Source organism: Vigna umbellata, chromosome 5, assembly GCF_029865625.1.
Source record: "Vigna umbellata cultivar VRB3 chromosome 5, Vumbellata_1.0, whole genome shotgun sequence".
Classification (NCBI taxonomy): Eukaryota; Viridiplantae; Streptophyta; class Magnoliopsida; order Fabales; family Fabaceae; genus Vigna; species Vigna umbellata.
This window is the reverse complement of record NC_142169.1, coordinates 52,533,896-52,549,365: the sequence shown is the minus strand read 5'-3', so window position 1 is coordinate 52,549,365 and position 15,470 is coordinate 52,533,896. Positions and strand designations below refer to the sequence as shown.

The 15,470-nt window shown below is 37.1% G+C and overlaps 1 protein-coding gene and 1 pseudogene across 3 annotated transcripts in view; one reads left to right on the top strand and one right to left on the bottom strand.

Moving 5' to 3' along the window:
- LOC124847900 (protein ENHANCED DOWNY MILDEW 2-like) overlaps positions 1-7,209 on the top strand; it is a 29,606-nt gene extending 22,397 nt beyond the window's left edge. For 2 of the 3 annotated variants that reach the window (XM_088091878.1, XM_088091879.1), the window contains exons 14-19: positions 2,254-2,295; positions 3,851-3,961; positions 5,179-5,250; positions 5,362-5,480; positions 5,647-5,710; positions 5,833-7,209. In XM_088091878.1, the coding sequence (XP_087948004.1) occupies positions 2,254-2,295; positions 3,851-3,961; positions 5,179-5,250; positions 5,362-5,480; positions 5,647-5,710; positions 5,833-6,870 (1,446 nt within the window). In that variant the 3' untranslated portion in view covers positions 6,871-7,209. Of the gene's footprint in view, positions 1-2,253; positions 2,296-3,850; positions 3,962-5,178; positions 5,481-5,646; positions 5,711-5,832 lie in introns of all 3 variants that reach the window. The other variant, XM_088091876.1, reaches the window with a different exon arrangement.
- An 89-nt stretch (positions 7,210-7,298) lies between these two features.
- LOC148198587 (uncharacterized) lies at positions 7,299-11,760 on the bottom strand (annotated as a pseudogene).
- Between the last annotated feature and the right edge of the window lie 3,710 nt (positions 11,761-15,470).

The window sequence follows — 15,470 nt, the reverse complement described above, 5'->3', positions numbered from 1 at the left end:
TCTGTCTCTCCGAACCACGCTCCTGTATAACAAAAGATTTATGATCAAAGGTTATTGAACAATTTAACATTTTAGTCAACTGGCTTAAGGAAATTAAATTAAAAGGACAATTAGGGACAAAAAGGACTGAGTTGAGATTGAGGGAGGGAGACAAAGAAACATGACTGACTCCTTTGGAAGAAGTTTTAGATCCATTTGCAAGGGTTATGAAATGAGGTTTTTCTCGAAAGGAAATAGATGAGAACAAAGAGGTATTACCAGAAATGTGATCAGAAGCATCTGAGTCAATTACCCATGAATTTTGACATTCCATAGATTGAGAAACGCAGGCTGTTGATGTATTGGGAGATTGAGATGGTTGTGCCAAGCTGTTAGACTTTAACCTTAAATACTCTTGATATTCATCCTCAGAAAACATAGAAGTGGAGGTTTCAGTTTTCGAAGTGGAAGTTTCAGTCTTCGAAATATTGGCGGTTTTGGAAGGGAAACCATGTAAGGAGTAGCAATTCTCTTGAGTATGACCCATCCTTTTACAATATGTGCATTGAGTACGTCCCCGACCTCCTCGTCCTCCTCCTCTAGTGCCACGTCCTCCTCTTCCTCGTGTGGCAACCATGACAGATGGTTCCACTAGTTCATGCGCTTCTTGAGTTTGAGATACCGGGACACGCAGAAGGCGAGTGGTCAATGTTTCCATAGAGGGAACCTCATGACTAGTTAGAAGTTGATCTCTGAGATGATCAAAATCGGGATGTAGGGCACGAAGGATCAACACCATGTAAAATTTGTCTAGTTTCTTTTTGATATCCTCTAATGGATCTACTTCCAAAAACATCCTAAGTTCTTCGACAGCAGATTGGGCTTCAGCCATGAAGGACACCATATCATGGTCTGCCATTTTAAGAGATGCAAGCTTGTTCGTAGTGTCATAGAGACGTTGAATATCGTTGGCATAAATGCTTTGGGCTTTCTTCCAAAAGGAGTGACAAGTTTTGAAAGCCCTCAAAGATACAAGAAGTTTGGGTTCCACTGATTGCCATAACAGGGTACACAACTGGAAATCTGCTTGTTTCCACTGATCAGCTTTTTCAGTAGGCATATGGTTTCCATCTCGCTCAAGGTGGTCATAATGCCCTTGGCCAAGGAACCACATTTCAACAGCAGCAGACCATGATAGATAATTTTTTCCATTTAGCTTCTCCGAGGTAATTGATGGACTTCCAGAGAAGGAAAGAGTACTGCCAGACGCCATCTCTGAAGAAGACAAATAGTACTAGCGAGGAACAAGAAAACCCTAAGGGTTTAGACGAAGGAAACTGTGACAGTGATGGACGACGGTGGCCGGCAACGGCGGGTGGTGAACGGCGGCCGGCGACAGACGACGGTGGCCGGCGGCGACGGTGGCCGGACGGTGGCCGGCGGCGGCGACGGTGACCGGCGGTTGACGGTGGCCGGATGGTGGCCGGCGGTTGACGGTGGCCGGCGGCGGGCAGCGGCGGGCGACGGAGAACTATGGCGCCGGACAGATATATATTATGAGACAGAAACCAGAGCGGGATCGACTCGCTTTGATACCAACTTAAGATTGAAAAGAAATAATTCTTGAGGGCTTAATTGATCCCTCTCACAATCTTCTATTTATAAGAATAAATTGATACACAAATACATGATAAATAGGGTAACCCTAGACACAATATAATCATGATAAATAGGGTAATCCTAGACACAATATAATCATGATAAATAGGGTAACCCTTGACACACTATAATGATGATAAAATAGGATAAATATCCTAACATTTTCAACTATAACTGTTTAGATGGCTTTACAGTGAGTGAAAGAGTTTGCGAAAATACATTATGTGACATCAATAGATTGAGGTGAGGATATTGTCATATTACTTGAGTTAGGACTCTTGAACATTGGTACAAAATGGACTTTATGCATAAGCTATCTACTGCAAGGATTTTTGGAGGTTTAAAATATTTATGAAAGCACACGTTCAAAACCCAATTATCACTTAAACTTCATTGTAACAGCACAATAAGTGGTCAAACTTTTGAAATGTATCACTAGTTGAGTAGTATTACACTTGTTGACGTTGTAGCCATCCTTGAGTTTGGTCACTGAAAATTTGGAAGGCTATTTGGAGAGTGATTATGCGTATCACATTTGTTTGTTGTAATGAATTTCTTTTTTGGCATTATTACATTCGTTAATCATTGCTTAAATAATAATTTTTACATTTGCAGATTGTTGATAAACTGCATTGGTATGTTCAGAATGGTGATACAGTAAGTGCTGATTGATATACAAGTACTTAATTTATTTTCTGCATTTACACAGGTTTTTGTTATGCTAAGTAATATTCTTGAAACTTGCCTTTTAACTGTATAAAATGGCATCATGTGATCCATATAGCTGACCTCACTTAGTGGGATATGGTTTTGTTTTTATTATTGTTTGCGCAATTTTTTGCATTAGTTGTAAGATTTCATAGTGATTAGAGTGAAGATAGTCCTCCAAAGGCTTGTGCAGGCATGAAATTTACTATAATGTTTTCTCAAAGCATAGAACTGATCTGACATAGTAATTAATTATGCTGGAGCACAGCACACACCTCCAAGGGTGATCACGCTGAAGCAGTACTTTTTGCGGTCAAAATTGTTCGAAGATGGTTTCCGGAGCTGGCAAATTGTGCTTCGCTGAGATTTATAGCTTTTGTGCTTTGTTCCAATCTCTTGGTTGCAGTTACTGGTAGTGGGTGAGAAAATAGGGATGACCTATTTCTTACAAACAACCCTCGCTAAAAACAAAACCATACCTTTTTTTTTACTGTAGAGTTTTAGTTTCAAGATAAGACAAATTATGTTTCGAATTGGACCATAATTATTAACGTTGCTGTTTGGATCATCAGTTTTTAACTATTGGACCCTTATTAAAATTTTCTGATCTCTTTTGATCAAAATTTGAAAAAAAAAATGCAAAATACTAATTTAGATGCACTTTCAAAAGTTTTATTTTTCTAGTCAAACTTAAATGGAGATATTTTAAACATTGAAATAAAAAAGTTTTTTATTAAGACATTTTTTAATTTAGGCTTAATTTAATAACAGAAACCTGTAACCTATGATAAATTTTATAAAGGGCTGATCTAGTATTGCTCTGTATCAAATAAAAATATTTAGTTAATCTGATATATATATTTTTTATTTGAATTAATGGTCAATATGTTTGTATCAACAAATCTATAATGAACCTAGTAAAATGTGATATAGTTTTAACTAATATATGATTAACTTTTTAGCGTTTTATTTATTGTAAATGTTAATATTATTCTGCTTTGTCATTAAAATACCATCTTTCTGTTTGTTTGTCCTAGTGTAGCATTTTTGACGGTAGCTGCGTCACGCCCATATTATATGGGTCTGACATTGGGTGGTTTTTGTTTTTAATTTCCTTTAGGTACTTATTATTTAATTCTTTTGTTTCCTTTTGCTAAATAATTGGTAGGAAGTGAAGGATGCGAGTTTTTACAATTCTATGTTTGCGTGACTTAATAGTATACATCTGGAAATACCATTTCCTAATTTCCATTCTAATTTCTTGCTAATTTTGAATGTTTTGGAAGATACTTAAATGCTTGTTTTCACATTTTATTTTTGTTTTAGACAGTTACAATAGTTATAGGTCCACCTGAATGTTTTTTGTCATTGTATATAGCAAAAGATCAGATTTTACTTGTGGAATTGTGACTTTATCGTCTGGTGGTGGTGGATGGTATTATTGTTAAACATCTACTAACTTTAATAATACTTACCTGACTGAGGATAGTTACATTGTGATCAGATTGTGGACTTCTGTTGTGGTGCTAATGACTTCAGCATTCTTATGAAGAAAAAGCTTGAAGAGACTGGAAAGAGATGCTCATACAAAAACTTTGATCTACTTCCAACGAAGGTGATTACACTTCTACAAGTTTTTATAACTTATTACTCTAAACGCTTTAATTCAATTTTTCTCATTGCCACTGCAATGTTGATTCTAAACTAACAGATTTATTTATATTTTAATATTGAGAGGCTGAGAAAAAAATATTAGTGAACATTGAGAAGGAATTTGTGGACAATACTTTGTCTGTAGACATGATTTACAATAGGTTATTTTGGAGTTGTTTCATATATGTACGCTATCCCACCTTGCCTGAAAAAGTTAACCGCTGATGCTGTTAAGTGTGAACATCTTTGACACGTTGGCAGAGGTTTTCAACGTTCATCCAGTTGTATTATTTTAGTTTATCAATTGTCTACTTTGTATTTTATGCTACTGACCCATGGTATTTGATTACTCAAGCCCTGAATAACTCTACTGATTTCATGAAATAGGATTATAGTTCTTAAGTGTCTGTATTGACATATGCTTTTATTTTCATATTATTGTGTGCAACTACATATGAATTTGGTTTTTTTTTTTTTAAATTTTTTTTTGGGTTTTATTAACATTGATAATGACAATTATCTCATCGAGTGGCAAGATGGGGAATGACCCATTATTGCATATAAAACTGGTTAATGAGTCCATTCCTGGGAAGATTTTGATGTACTTAATATGAGCAGAAGCATAACATGTCATAATGTATCTTTTGAGTGTCATATTTCAGAGTTTTTGTAAAATTTCATTGTTCTTAATTTTTCATGTCTAGCCAGATTTTTCCAAATTGTTCTAAACAATAAATGCATATGATGAAGTTAAAGTGTGTGGCGTACAATATAGTTTTAGTAACTTGTCACTTATTCTTCAGGAATATTTCATTGCTATTGAAATCTCTCTCTCTCTCTATATATATATGTGTGTGTGTATTTCTGTTTAGCTGCTTTTGAAGACTGAATTACACTTTGTTGAGGTATTATCTCATTTTTGAGGTTTAAAGGTTTTTTGTGCCTTTCTCCAGCTTTGGAGCCTAATTGATATCTTGTAATAATTGGTAGGCTGTACAAAACATCTCTATAAATTGTTGTGAAGTGAACAGGGTTAAGGTTTATTGAATGATATGGGCATAATGGTTCTTCGGCTAATTTTGATGAGTTAAAAAAAACATTACAGGATTTATTAGAGTAGTCGATGACTATTATATTATTTTTCCCTACCTGTTTACCAGGATTTTGTTTTGTTTTCAGAATGATTTTAATTTTGAGATGCGAGATTGGATGACTGTACAAACAAAGGAGTTGCCTACAGGGTCAAAGTTGGTAGGAATAACACACTCATTTTTAACGGTTGAGACATGTATACGCATAGCATGTCCACATGGCCAATTCACTTATTTCGTTCATTATTTTTATCTTCCGCATCTGGAACAGATCATGGGCTTAAATCCCCCCTTTGGACTAAAGGCAGCATTGGCTAACAAGTTTATAGACAAAGCTCTTGAGTTCAGACCGAAGCTCATGGTTCTCATTGTACCATCAGAGACACAGAGGTAACGTATTTTTTTCTTGTTTTTTTTTTTTTTTTTTTTTTTTTTCAAGAATAGAGAGTTAAACTTTCCCGTCACACTCTTGTCGATGTTGCTTCCTTGGTTGGAGGAGACAGACAGTTCATTTTCTTGTCCTGCCTTTTCATGTTTTGTTACTTATTATATGTAGGCTAGATGAGAAACGGCGTCCGTATGATCTTGTCTGGGAGGATGAGAGGTTTCTATCGGGCAAGGTAAAACACCTATTGATAATTTATTGTGGTAATTTATATTTGAATTTTATTTATACATGCTCGTTCTTGTTCTAACTGCTGTCTTTATTGTTTTCCCTGTTCTTGTCCTTGTTTGTCTTCAGTCATTTTATCTACCTGGATCAGTTGATGCTAATGACAGGCAAATAGAGCAGTGGAATGTAAAGCCACCCCCACTGTACCTTTGGAGTCGTCCTGATTGGACTAGCAAGCACAAGGCCATAGCTCGGGAGCATGATCACCTGATCAGCCAGCGTGAGGTGTCACCTTCCAGTCATACTAAGGAGGATAATTCCGATGTCAATATCAAGCAAGGTGATGACATCTTGAATTCAATTGATGCACCTATCAATGAAGGTCAGGTGAGATACTCACCACATGGAAGTGTTGATCGAGGGAGTCAAGAGAGACAATATAGGGTGAGCGATCCTGAGAATACCTCATGGAAGAGGAAACGACGTGAGGAAAATGATGAAAGAGGACTAGGTGTGACCTCACCAGTCAATCCAATTGATATGAGATCCTCAATTGAACGTTTGCAGCCTAAACATGACATGCCACCTCCAGATTTTGAGGTTGTTGATAAAGGTTATAGGAATTTGGAGCCTACCTCTTCCTCACATACAGGGGGGATTAGGGGATCCTATAGCGGGACCGACTATTGGCCAAGTGTTTCCAATCCCCTTTATGATTCTGGGGTTACAGGCGTAGATGGACGCCATGGCAGCCTTATGAGAGACACCGGATATAGACCCTATGTCAGGGAGGATGAGAGCAACCTTAGGGAACTAGGGACAAGGCAACATATTCGCCAATACGGGCTTCAGAATCCTAATAATGTGACTGGTAATTATCTATCATCTGTTCACGATCCTGCTTATAGACATGAGGGATTAAGTTATCCAGCCCATGGCTCATCATATGAGTCTCCTTATGCCATGAATGCACCAGCCATGCAGCGATATGCACCTCGTCTGGACGAATTAAACCACGTAAGGATGGATCCTCTGGGGTCTGAGCCTCCTCCTATAGTTGGACGTAGTGTGCCCCAACCTGGATATGAGAATTGGATGCCAGGTTTTGCAGGCAGTTCTCACCATCTCAATTCACGCCAGAATTCAGCAGACCGGTTCAACCAATAGCTTTGAACTTCCATTGTTTATCTTTCTCCCTTTAATTTTGGGTCAAAATGCTGTATGCCATGGGTTGTATGCTCTCAGCTAATCTAATCTTCAGTCCAATTCCTTCCGAAAGAACGTCTAGTTTTTTTTTTCTTTTTGGTGATTTCTGATTCCTTATGGTTAGTGGAATTGAGTAATCATCTGTGTACATACATGACCTTGGAGTGGGTAGATATTATGTGCCACTTACCTAACTACTGTATTGTCAATCAGAGTTCAAAATTTAGATTATCAGCCACTCACATTTGTTACTGTTCTACATTTTCTTCATAGTTTGAAGAGTAACTCCTTGCTTGTCAACTAGACATTTTAATACCTCTCCTTTCTTCTAGAAGCGCATTGCCCACTATTTTCACATTTTAATAGTTTTTAATCGAATTTATCGTTAGTTAAACACTATTTCATAGAACAGGTTAAGTTGTTTATTTTTTAAATTTGAAATATATTTTATATGTTTAAAGACATTTATTATGAATATGAATTTTAATTATATAAATTATAAATTTTTGCAGTATCCGTTTCTTAAAATATTTGGAAGCGAGATTCCAAGCATTTTTTTTATCAATGATATTGCTTATTTCTTCTTCACAAGAGTTCCACTTTTGAAATAAACTATCATTACTAATGAGCCTAATTAAATAACAAGTAATTTATAAATGATATCTAGAATATATTTTACTTTTATTTAAATGATATGCCGTTTGATTTTATCATTAATAAAAGTAAAATATTACTTCTAATTTTTTAATAAAAATTACCATAACACCAGTTATGTCGTTTATTTTCTCAAATTCAATATACAAGCCTACTTTAACAAATTTACTAAAATGAAAAATATAAAATATTTACTTAAAGTGTTAGATTGATCAGCAAGTTGTATAGCTTTTCGAGAACACCCTTTAAATTATTGGAAACACATGCTTCCATTATCTTTTCTCTTAATTATTTATTTATTTATCAATATTTAAATGATAATTGAATGATCTTCCCTTACACCAGAGTGTCAAAGAAACGATTTCCTATATTATATAAATTATTAAGATAAACTTGTATTTTGATTAGAAAAGTATAAAAAATAAATAAATGCCATATCCAAGTTTTGTTTATTTCAAATTAGGCTTAATACCTATTATGCTCCATATTTTCGTTAGGTGTGTTCGATTTGGTCCCATTTTTTTTTTATTCAATGTTGTCCTAAAGAATGTAACTTTTGTTCAATTTAGTCCTTTTTGCAAACGACGTTTAAATCGTTAATGACAGGCAGTCCAGGTGTGCACAAGACTAATGAGATGATATTTAACTACTGTCACGTCACCATCTTCTTCATCCTTCAGTCCAAACAGATACCGAAACCCTACTTTCTCTTTAGTCACCTAACCCTAGTGCTGCCACCGAACCATAATGCCACCGCCACAGAACTCGTCCAAAGTCATCATGCCGCCGTGAAGCCGCACCTGCAGAGAACCATGGCAGCTATCACCCGCAACCTCCATGGCCACCACCATCAAAGTCGCGATCTCCCCCAAATCATGAAACTCTCCTCAGGCCGCCGCGCTACATAGATCACTTTCACGCCTCTACCATCATAGGATTTTCTCAAACCGCCACTGTCAGCATCTCGTACCTGCAAATCAAACACAAGCACCTAGAAACAGAGAAAGCTAAATTGCACCACCCAAACTGCTAAGTCTTCACCGTCAATAATGCCGCAAGCCACCCTAATCTCGAACTCCATTCGAATCTTCATTCTCACGCATCAGCCATGAATCATCCAAATCGAGAGCTTCATCGTCTGCGTGACAATCCTTGCCGCCATTGCCCAAAGCTCCAGGGTCATCATCTTCTCCCACCTGTAGAGAACCACAACGAAATCCAAAAAAATCCCAAATCAAAGAAACCTAGAATCGCGCCGCTGCTTGCCTCCACCGGCCACCATGAGTGCTTTCTTACACAACTAGGTTCGTCTTCTTCATGCTACCATGAGCCGCACAATTCGCGAAATCATCCTCCAACAAAACCACGAGCAGCGTTTTCCTTCCTCTCGCGGCGTAGGCGCAGGAAGGTTTCCCCTAAAGGCAACACCCTATTTTTGGGGTGGTAAAGGGGCTACCACAGAGACTCTACGTGGCAGTAGTTAAATGCCATCTCATTAGTCTTGTGCACACCTGGACTGTTTACCATTAACAATTTAAATGCCGTTTGCAAAAAAGGACTAAATTGAACAAAAATTACATTCTTTAGGAAAACATTGAACTGAAAAAAAAAACTGGGACCAAATCGAACACACCTAACGAAAATAGGGACCATTAGAGGTATTAAGCCTTTCAAATTAATATTTCAGAACTAGATATGTGAAAAATGAATGTCAACCTCGCTTACCATGAGTGCTTTCCGAATCACATATAACCGGTCAATCTTGTTTCAAAATCAAGTTTTCATCCGAGTCAACTCGGGTAATGGTGTTGGAACGTAAATTTGAGTTTACGAGTTAACACGAGTTTGATAACTGTACTTATGTACTTATGACTGGTTGGTCAGTCATAACTTGAATAGTTAATTGTAACTCAGATTGTTAACTAGTGAATCTGGCCAGTCGTTGATACGGTTTCTCCCAACTGGTGAATGATATGCGGCAGCGGATGGATGACGGAATCGTGAGCAGAGGTGAAATCTGCTCACGGGATTCAATTGGCAGCGAAAGAAATGTTGTTCCGTGATGTTGATGATGGAGGAAGAGCTTAAGGTGATTGAGTAAACTAGCTCAGACGACCTTCACTGGAAGGAAGCTAGTTGGAGGAAAGAAAGCTCAAGCTATGGTGACTTTTGGCAGAGTCTCGGTTGCTGGAAAATGCTTCAGCAGAAGTAAAACTCATTAATCATCAAAAGTGTTTCTACAATCTGAACAAGGAGAATTTATAGTTGATTCTCCAAGCTTTGAATGGTGTAGATTAAATGAACAATACAGATATGGAAACATGTGGTAAATGTGTGAAACGTGTGAAACTTTTCTAGAATCAACATTTAGACACGTGGCAGAGGCATGGAATGCGTTAGCTGGCCATATGGCTCGTACCGAATTTGATGAGCTCTCGGTTTGGTGCGATGAGTGCTAACCATTATTCTTCTCTTTTTGAATTTTTGGCTATCCTTCCAGTGATGGTACCTTGGTGTGCTATGGTGCTTGGTCCCCGCGTATCATCCCCTCCCTCTTGGAAAGGATTTGTCCTCAAATCTGTTGGTTTGTCTTTGTGAGGACTTATTTTGTAGGATCCACCAAAGTTCCTCCCCGGTCAAATATGAATCTGCCATAATCATCAAACATAGCTCGAATTAGATTTATTTGACCCAATAAGATACATAAAAAAATATGTTTAGAATAAGGTTTCCTAGTTTTGAAAATTTCAATTTCGATACAATAAAGAAACCTTACTTCTTTTGAAATTTTATTTTTGTCTTGAGTTAGTTGTAACCACAAAGGTAACAATAACTCAAGTGAATTGTCACATTTTTCAAGTTGTAACATTGTTAAAGATGGAGTGGTAAATTCTTGGAAAGAAAAGTAGAATTTTGAAAACTTAAGGAGAGATGAAAAAAAAATTAAAGGATAGAAAACCTCCCCTTAAGAGTCCTGGTTCTATGAGGAGTGTGGAAAGAGGTTCTATTCTCCCTTCTTTCCTTCTTTTCTCTTCTCTTTGCTCTTGCTCTCTTTTCTCGTACTATCTTTTCTCTTGTTCTCTTTCCTCTTGCTCTCTTCTTTCTTGTTCTCTTTTCTCTTCTTCTTTTCTTTCCTCTTGCTCTCTTTTTCTTCTCTCTATTTCTTCTTTTTCTTGCTCCTTGTTGAGCTTCATTTGTGTTTGATCTTTGGCCACCTGGGTAGGTGACAGAGGATGAAGCACAAATTTCTTATCATTTTTGTGCACAGTTATGGTATTGGTGAGACCATGGTGTGTAGTGTCATTATCAAATTGCCATGGTTTTCCCAATAGTACATGGCAAGCTTCCAGAGGAACTACATCACAAATAACATCATCTTTGAAGTTTCCTATGGAAATTGCCAATTTAACTTGATTCTTGACTGTTATATCCCCATCTTGATTTAGCCAATGAAGTTTGTAAGGTTTTGGATGGGGTATCACAGTAATATTCATTTTTTTCAACCAGCCTTGTGCTACAACAATTACAACAAGATCCACTATCAATAATGAGAGAACAATATTTTTCTTCAATTTGACATCTTGTGTGAAAGATGTTCTCTCTTTGTGATAAGTGTTATGGACTTGGTTGACTGTTAAGCACCCTTCTCACCATGAGAAGTTGACCCTCACAAGGATATACTTCCTCTTCATTACCTCTTTCTTGCTCATTCTCACTTTCACTAGGGGTTTCATTTTCACTGCTATATGTGTCACTACCTCTTAAAATGATTGTTCTTTTGGTAGGACATTAAGCAGCTATGTGACCCCTACCCAAACATTTAAAACACTTGATCTCACTAGTGCGAGTGTGTGAAGAGGATTCCTGTTTGGGTTTTTCAACTATATTGGCTAGAGGTTTGAGGGGCTCTTTTTCTTTAACAATCTTCTGTTCAAAGGGGGATTGAAATCTTTTAACAGAAACTTTTCTCAAATTTTGTTGTTCTACCTTTATACACATTTGAACAAGATCATTCAAATCTCTATAAGGTAGGAGTTCAACCCTATCCCTGATATCAAGATTCAACCCACTCAAAAATCTGGCCAAGGTAGTTTCCTCGCCCTCTGTTATTCCTGCCCTCATTATGTATAGCTCCATCTTTTGTCTGTATTCTTCAACAGACATAGACTGTTGTTGCAATCTTTGGAGCTTATCCATGAGTTCTCTTTTATAGTAGGAGGGCATGTGCCTTTTCGGAAGGGCATTTGTAAGCTCATTCCAATATTTTATTGGAGGAAGTCGCTGTCTTAGTCTCTCTTGGACTGTAGCAGTCCACCAGTACATTGCATACCCTTGAAAACATAGGGTAGCAAGAGAGACTTTTCTTTCTTCTCCTACTTGATGGCAAGCAAAAATTTGCTCTACCTTCATTTCCCAATCTAGGTAAGCCTCAACATTATCTTTTCCATGAAAATGAGGCAATACCACATTAACTTCCTTAGGGGGAGGAGGATTTTCAAATTCCCTCCTATGTCTTCTTGATGAAGAGGGTTGATGATAATATTCTCCTACTTTTAAGGCCTCTTGCTCATATTGGGACTCTCCACTATAACTTCTCTCCCTATTTTGGACTTGTTCCTCTCTCAAAAGTTTCAACTCATTTTCAACCATGGCACTATGTAGCTCTCTGTGGACTTTTTCTTGACTTATTTTTCTCTCAATCTCATTGAGTTGATTGACTAGAGTTTGGAATGAAAATTGATCTTTGGGAGGATCACTAATTCTAGGGGATTGTCTTCCAGACATTTTGATGAACTTAAAAGTTTTCTTGAAGTAAAGACTAGAAGTTTTCACTTGAGGACAATATTCCAGGTAAGAGAGGTGAACCGTATAGGTTGCTTAAATACCAAGTCTTGCCTTGCCAAATATATCCCTAGTTACTTACTAAAAGTCCTTAAATCAAAATTACCTCTAGATTTATTAAATGTTTAAAGACACTCAAACTCAAAGAAAAAAAAATTAGACCCTAAATGCGGACTTCTAAGACTTAGCCTATACGCTTGCAAAAATTAAAAGAAGTGAGATCTCCTAAGTGAGGTTTGGAACTTTGGATCCAAGACACACTCACTGTCTACCAATTTTATATGAACAATTAAAAGCAAAGTTTGCAAGTGATGGAAGAACACTTGTGAATTCTTCCAAGTCACTTACTTAATGGCCAATTACAAGTATTTTTGCAAGAATATAGATGAAATAACAAGAGAATAGAAAGTAGAAGTGGTGTGCAGCTCTGGCTTCTCTCAAAGGAAGTGAATTTCGTTGATTCACACTAATCTCACAGCTGCCAAGTGAGTTATGCTGCTGTTGCAGCAACCAGTTTGATGCAAACCAGTGAAGAATGTGGTTCTACTTCACTAAAAAAATCAGCCCCAATGTTGATCTTTCCTTGCTCCAATCCACTTCCTAAGATGCTACCAGTGTTGTGCGGCGTTTTGAGATAGTTCTGCACCCAACATAGAGCTCATACAAACCACCATCAAGTGATTAAATCATAAGAAATTCAGTCCTGCTGCTGCCAGAAATTGCTAAACCAGAATGCACCACTGGACTTTTATCAAATAATTTAGGTGTAGGAATTTCAAACAATTTAAATCAAGCAAATAAACGGTTTGTAGAGAAGGGTGGCACACAAAATGATCTTAGGAAAGGTTCTAGAGTGGATTTAAAAAGCAAGAAACAAGTATAAGTTGCATATATATAAGATTCAAGCTCAATGAAAATTTGACGAATCTGTTTGACAAAATGCCTCAAAGAAATTCTGTGAATGGTGCATCAGAATTTAAAATGTGCTTGGCACTGGTTCACACAGCTTTTTAAAATGCAGTATATTGTTAATTTTCAATGTTGCACTTCTTTATAATCACTTGAACCAAGCTTTTGCTACCAAATTGAAACTAACTTTGATGCAGTAATCACAACAAGCTTTCAATAAAAAAAATCTGCAACTATACCAGAAAAAGTGCTTAAAAATTGGTGGTTTGAATGGTCATTTTGCACAATCGAATTTGGACTCTTAATTTTATGATTTGAGCAAATTTGTTTTACCAAATATGACTTGTGCAAACTGCCAGCAGAGGCTAAATGCTTTTAAATCAAAATTTTACTATTGCAGTTGCTCTTTCACACCAAATTTGGCCAATTCACCATCCAATTTTTAGCAAAGGAATCAAACTGATAAGTAATCAATTAAAATGACTCTAGGACAGCAAATCAAACTTAAACAAGACTCTAGGAATGACTTGAAGGAAATCCAGCAGGGAGTTCTAAACTGGACAGATTTTAAATCAGGAAAAGACTCAATCAAAGTGTGTGCAGCTCGGTCCAACTGCTCTAGCAATGACTTCTGGATTCTGCTGACTGGTGAAACCAGTTTTTATTGTCTTAGACAATGTACTGTTCATATGGTTTGCACATATTGCAATTTCAGCACATCAACACAACCAGTGATGATGTTTCCATACGGTGCAGTTTCAGAGAAAAAAAAATGAAAAACCAGATTTGAAACAGATTTGGATATGCATCAATTGGCACTGCACTCTGATGGAATTCAAGATGCACTGAGCTCTTTAATCATTGCTCATCTCACGTGCTTCTATTAAAAATCCAATCAAACCCAGCACATATACCCAGGCACCAAAATTACTCAGGATTTTTGACAAAATTAAAGCATATCACATGATTGAACATGACATATTGGATTGCAAAATTAAAATACTCAAAGCAATAATTTGAACCGATTAAAATGATAATCAGGAAAGCAATGAAAAGCTAAAACAAAGAAATCAAACAACGAAATCTACTGGAATTGGGACAATCAATGTAACAATGTAATAGAATAAAGCAAACACAAATGGAAATGTTGATAGAATGGAACGAACGAAAACAGATAGTCAGCTGAAGCGTGATGCAAAACCTAGGCTCTGAATACCACTTGATACGGTTTCTCCCAGTTGGTGAATGATATGCGGCAGTGGATGGATGACAGAATCGTGAGCAGAGGTGAAATGTGCTCACGGGATTCAATTGGTACCGAAAGAAATGTTGTTCCGTGATGTTGATGATGGAGGAAGAGCTTAAGGTGAGTGAGTAAACTAGCTCAGACAGCCTTCACTAGAAGGAAGCTAGTTGGAGGAAAGAAAGCTCAAGCTATGGTGACTTTTGGCAGAGTCTCGGTTGCTGGAAAATGCTTCAGCATAAGTAAAACTCATTAATCATCAAAAGTGTTTCTACAATCTGAACAAGGAGAATTTATAGTTGATTCTCCAAGCTTTGAATGGTGTAGATTAAATGAACAATACAGATATGGAAACACGTGGTAAATGTGTGAAACGTGTGAAACTTTTCTAGAATCAACATTCAGACACGTGGCAGAGGCATGGAATGCGTTAGCTGGCCATATGGTTTGTACCGAATTTGATGAGCTCTCGGTTTGGTGCGATGAGTGCTAACCATTATTCTTCTCTTTTTGAATTTTTGGCTATCCTTCAAATGATGGTACCTTGGTGTGCTATGGTGCTTGGTCCCCGCGTATCAGTTGTACACCAGTCTAGATGAACATCTCATAACTGGAAGTGTAAGTCACCAAGATTGGATGACCACTAAACATGCTGGCAGGCATGTACTAACTCAGATGGCTAATAACCCGCTCAATGATTAGGATAACAAGTCCGATCGACTACCAAACAAATCGGTTGACCGTAAATTTGATTAAGTAGATTAACCTTAAAGTTGATTAACTTAAGGGTAAAGTATAATTACTTACAATTGGGCTATAATTAGGTCAACGTTAATCAAAAGTCCACCATGAAACCTATAAATAAAGGTTTGGGGTAATGAGGTATCTTACGTGCATTTACTGCTACATTAAT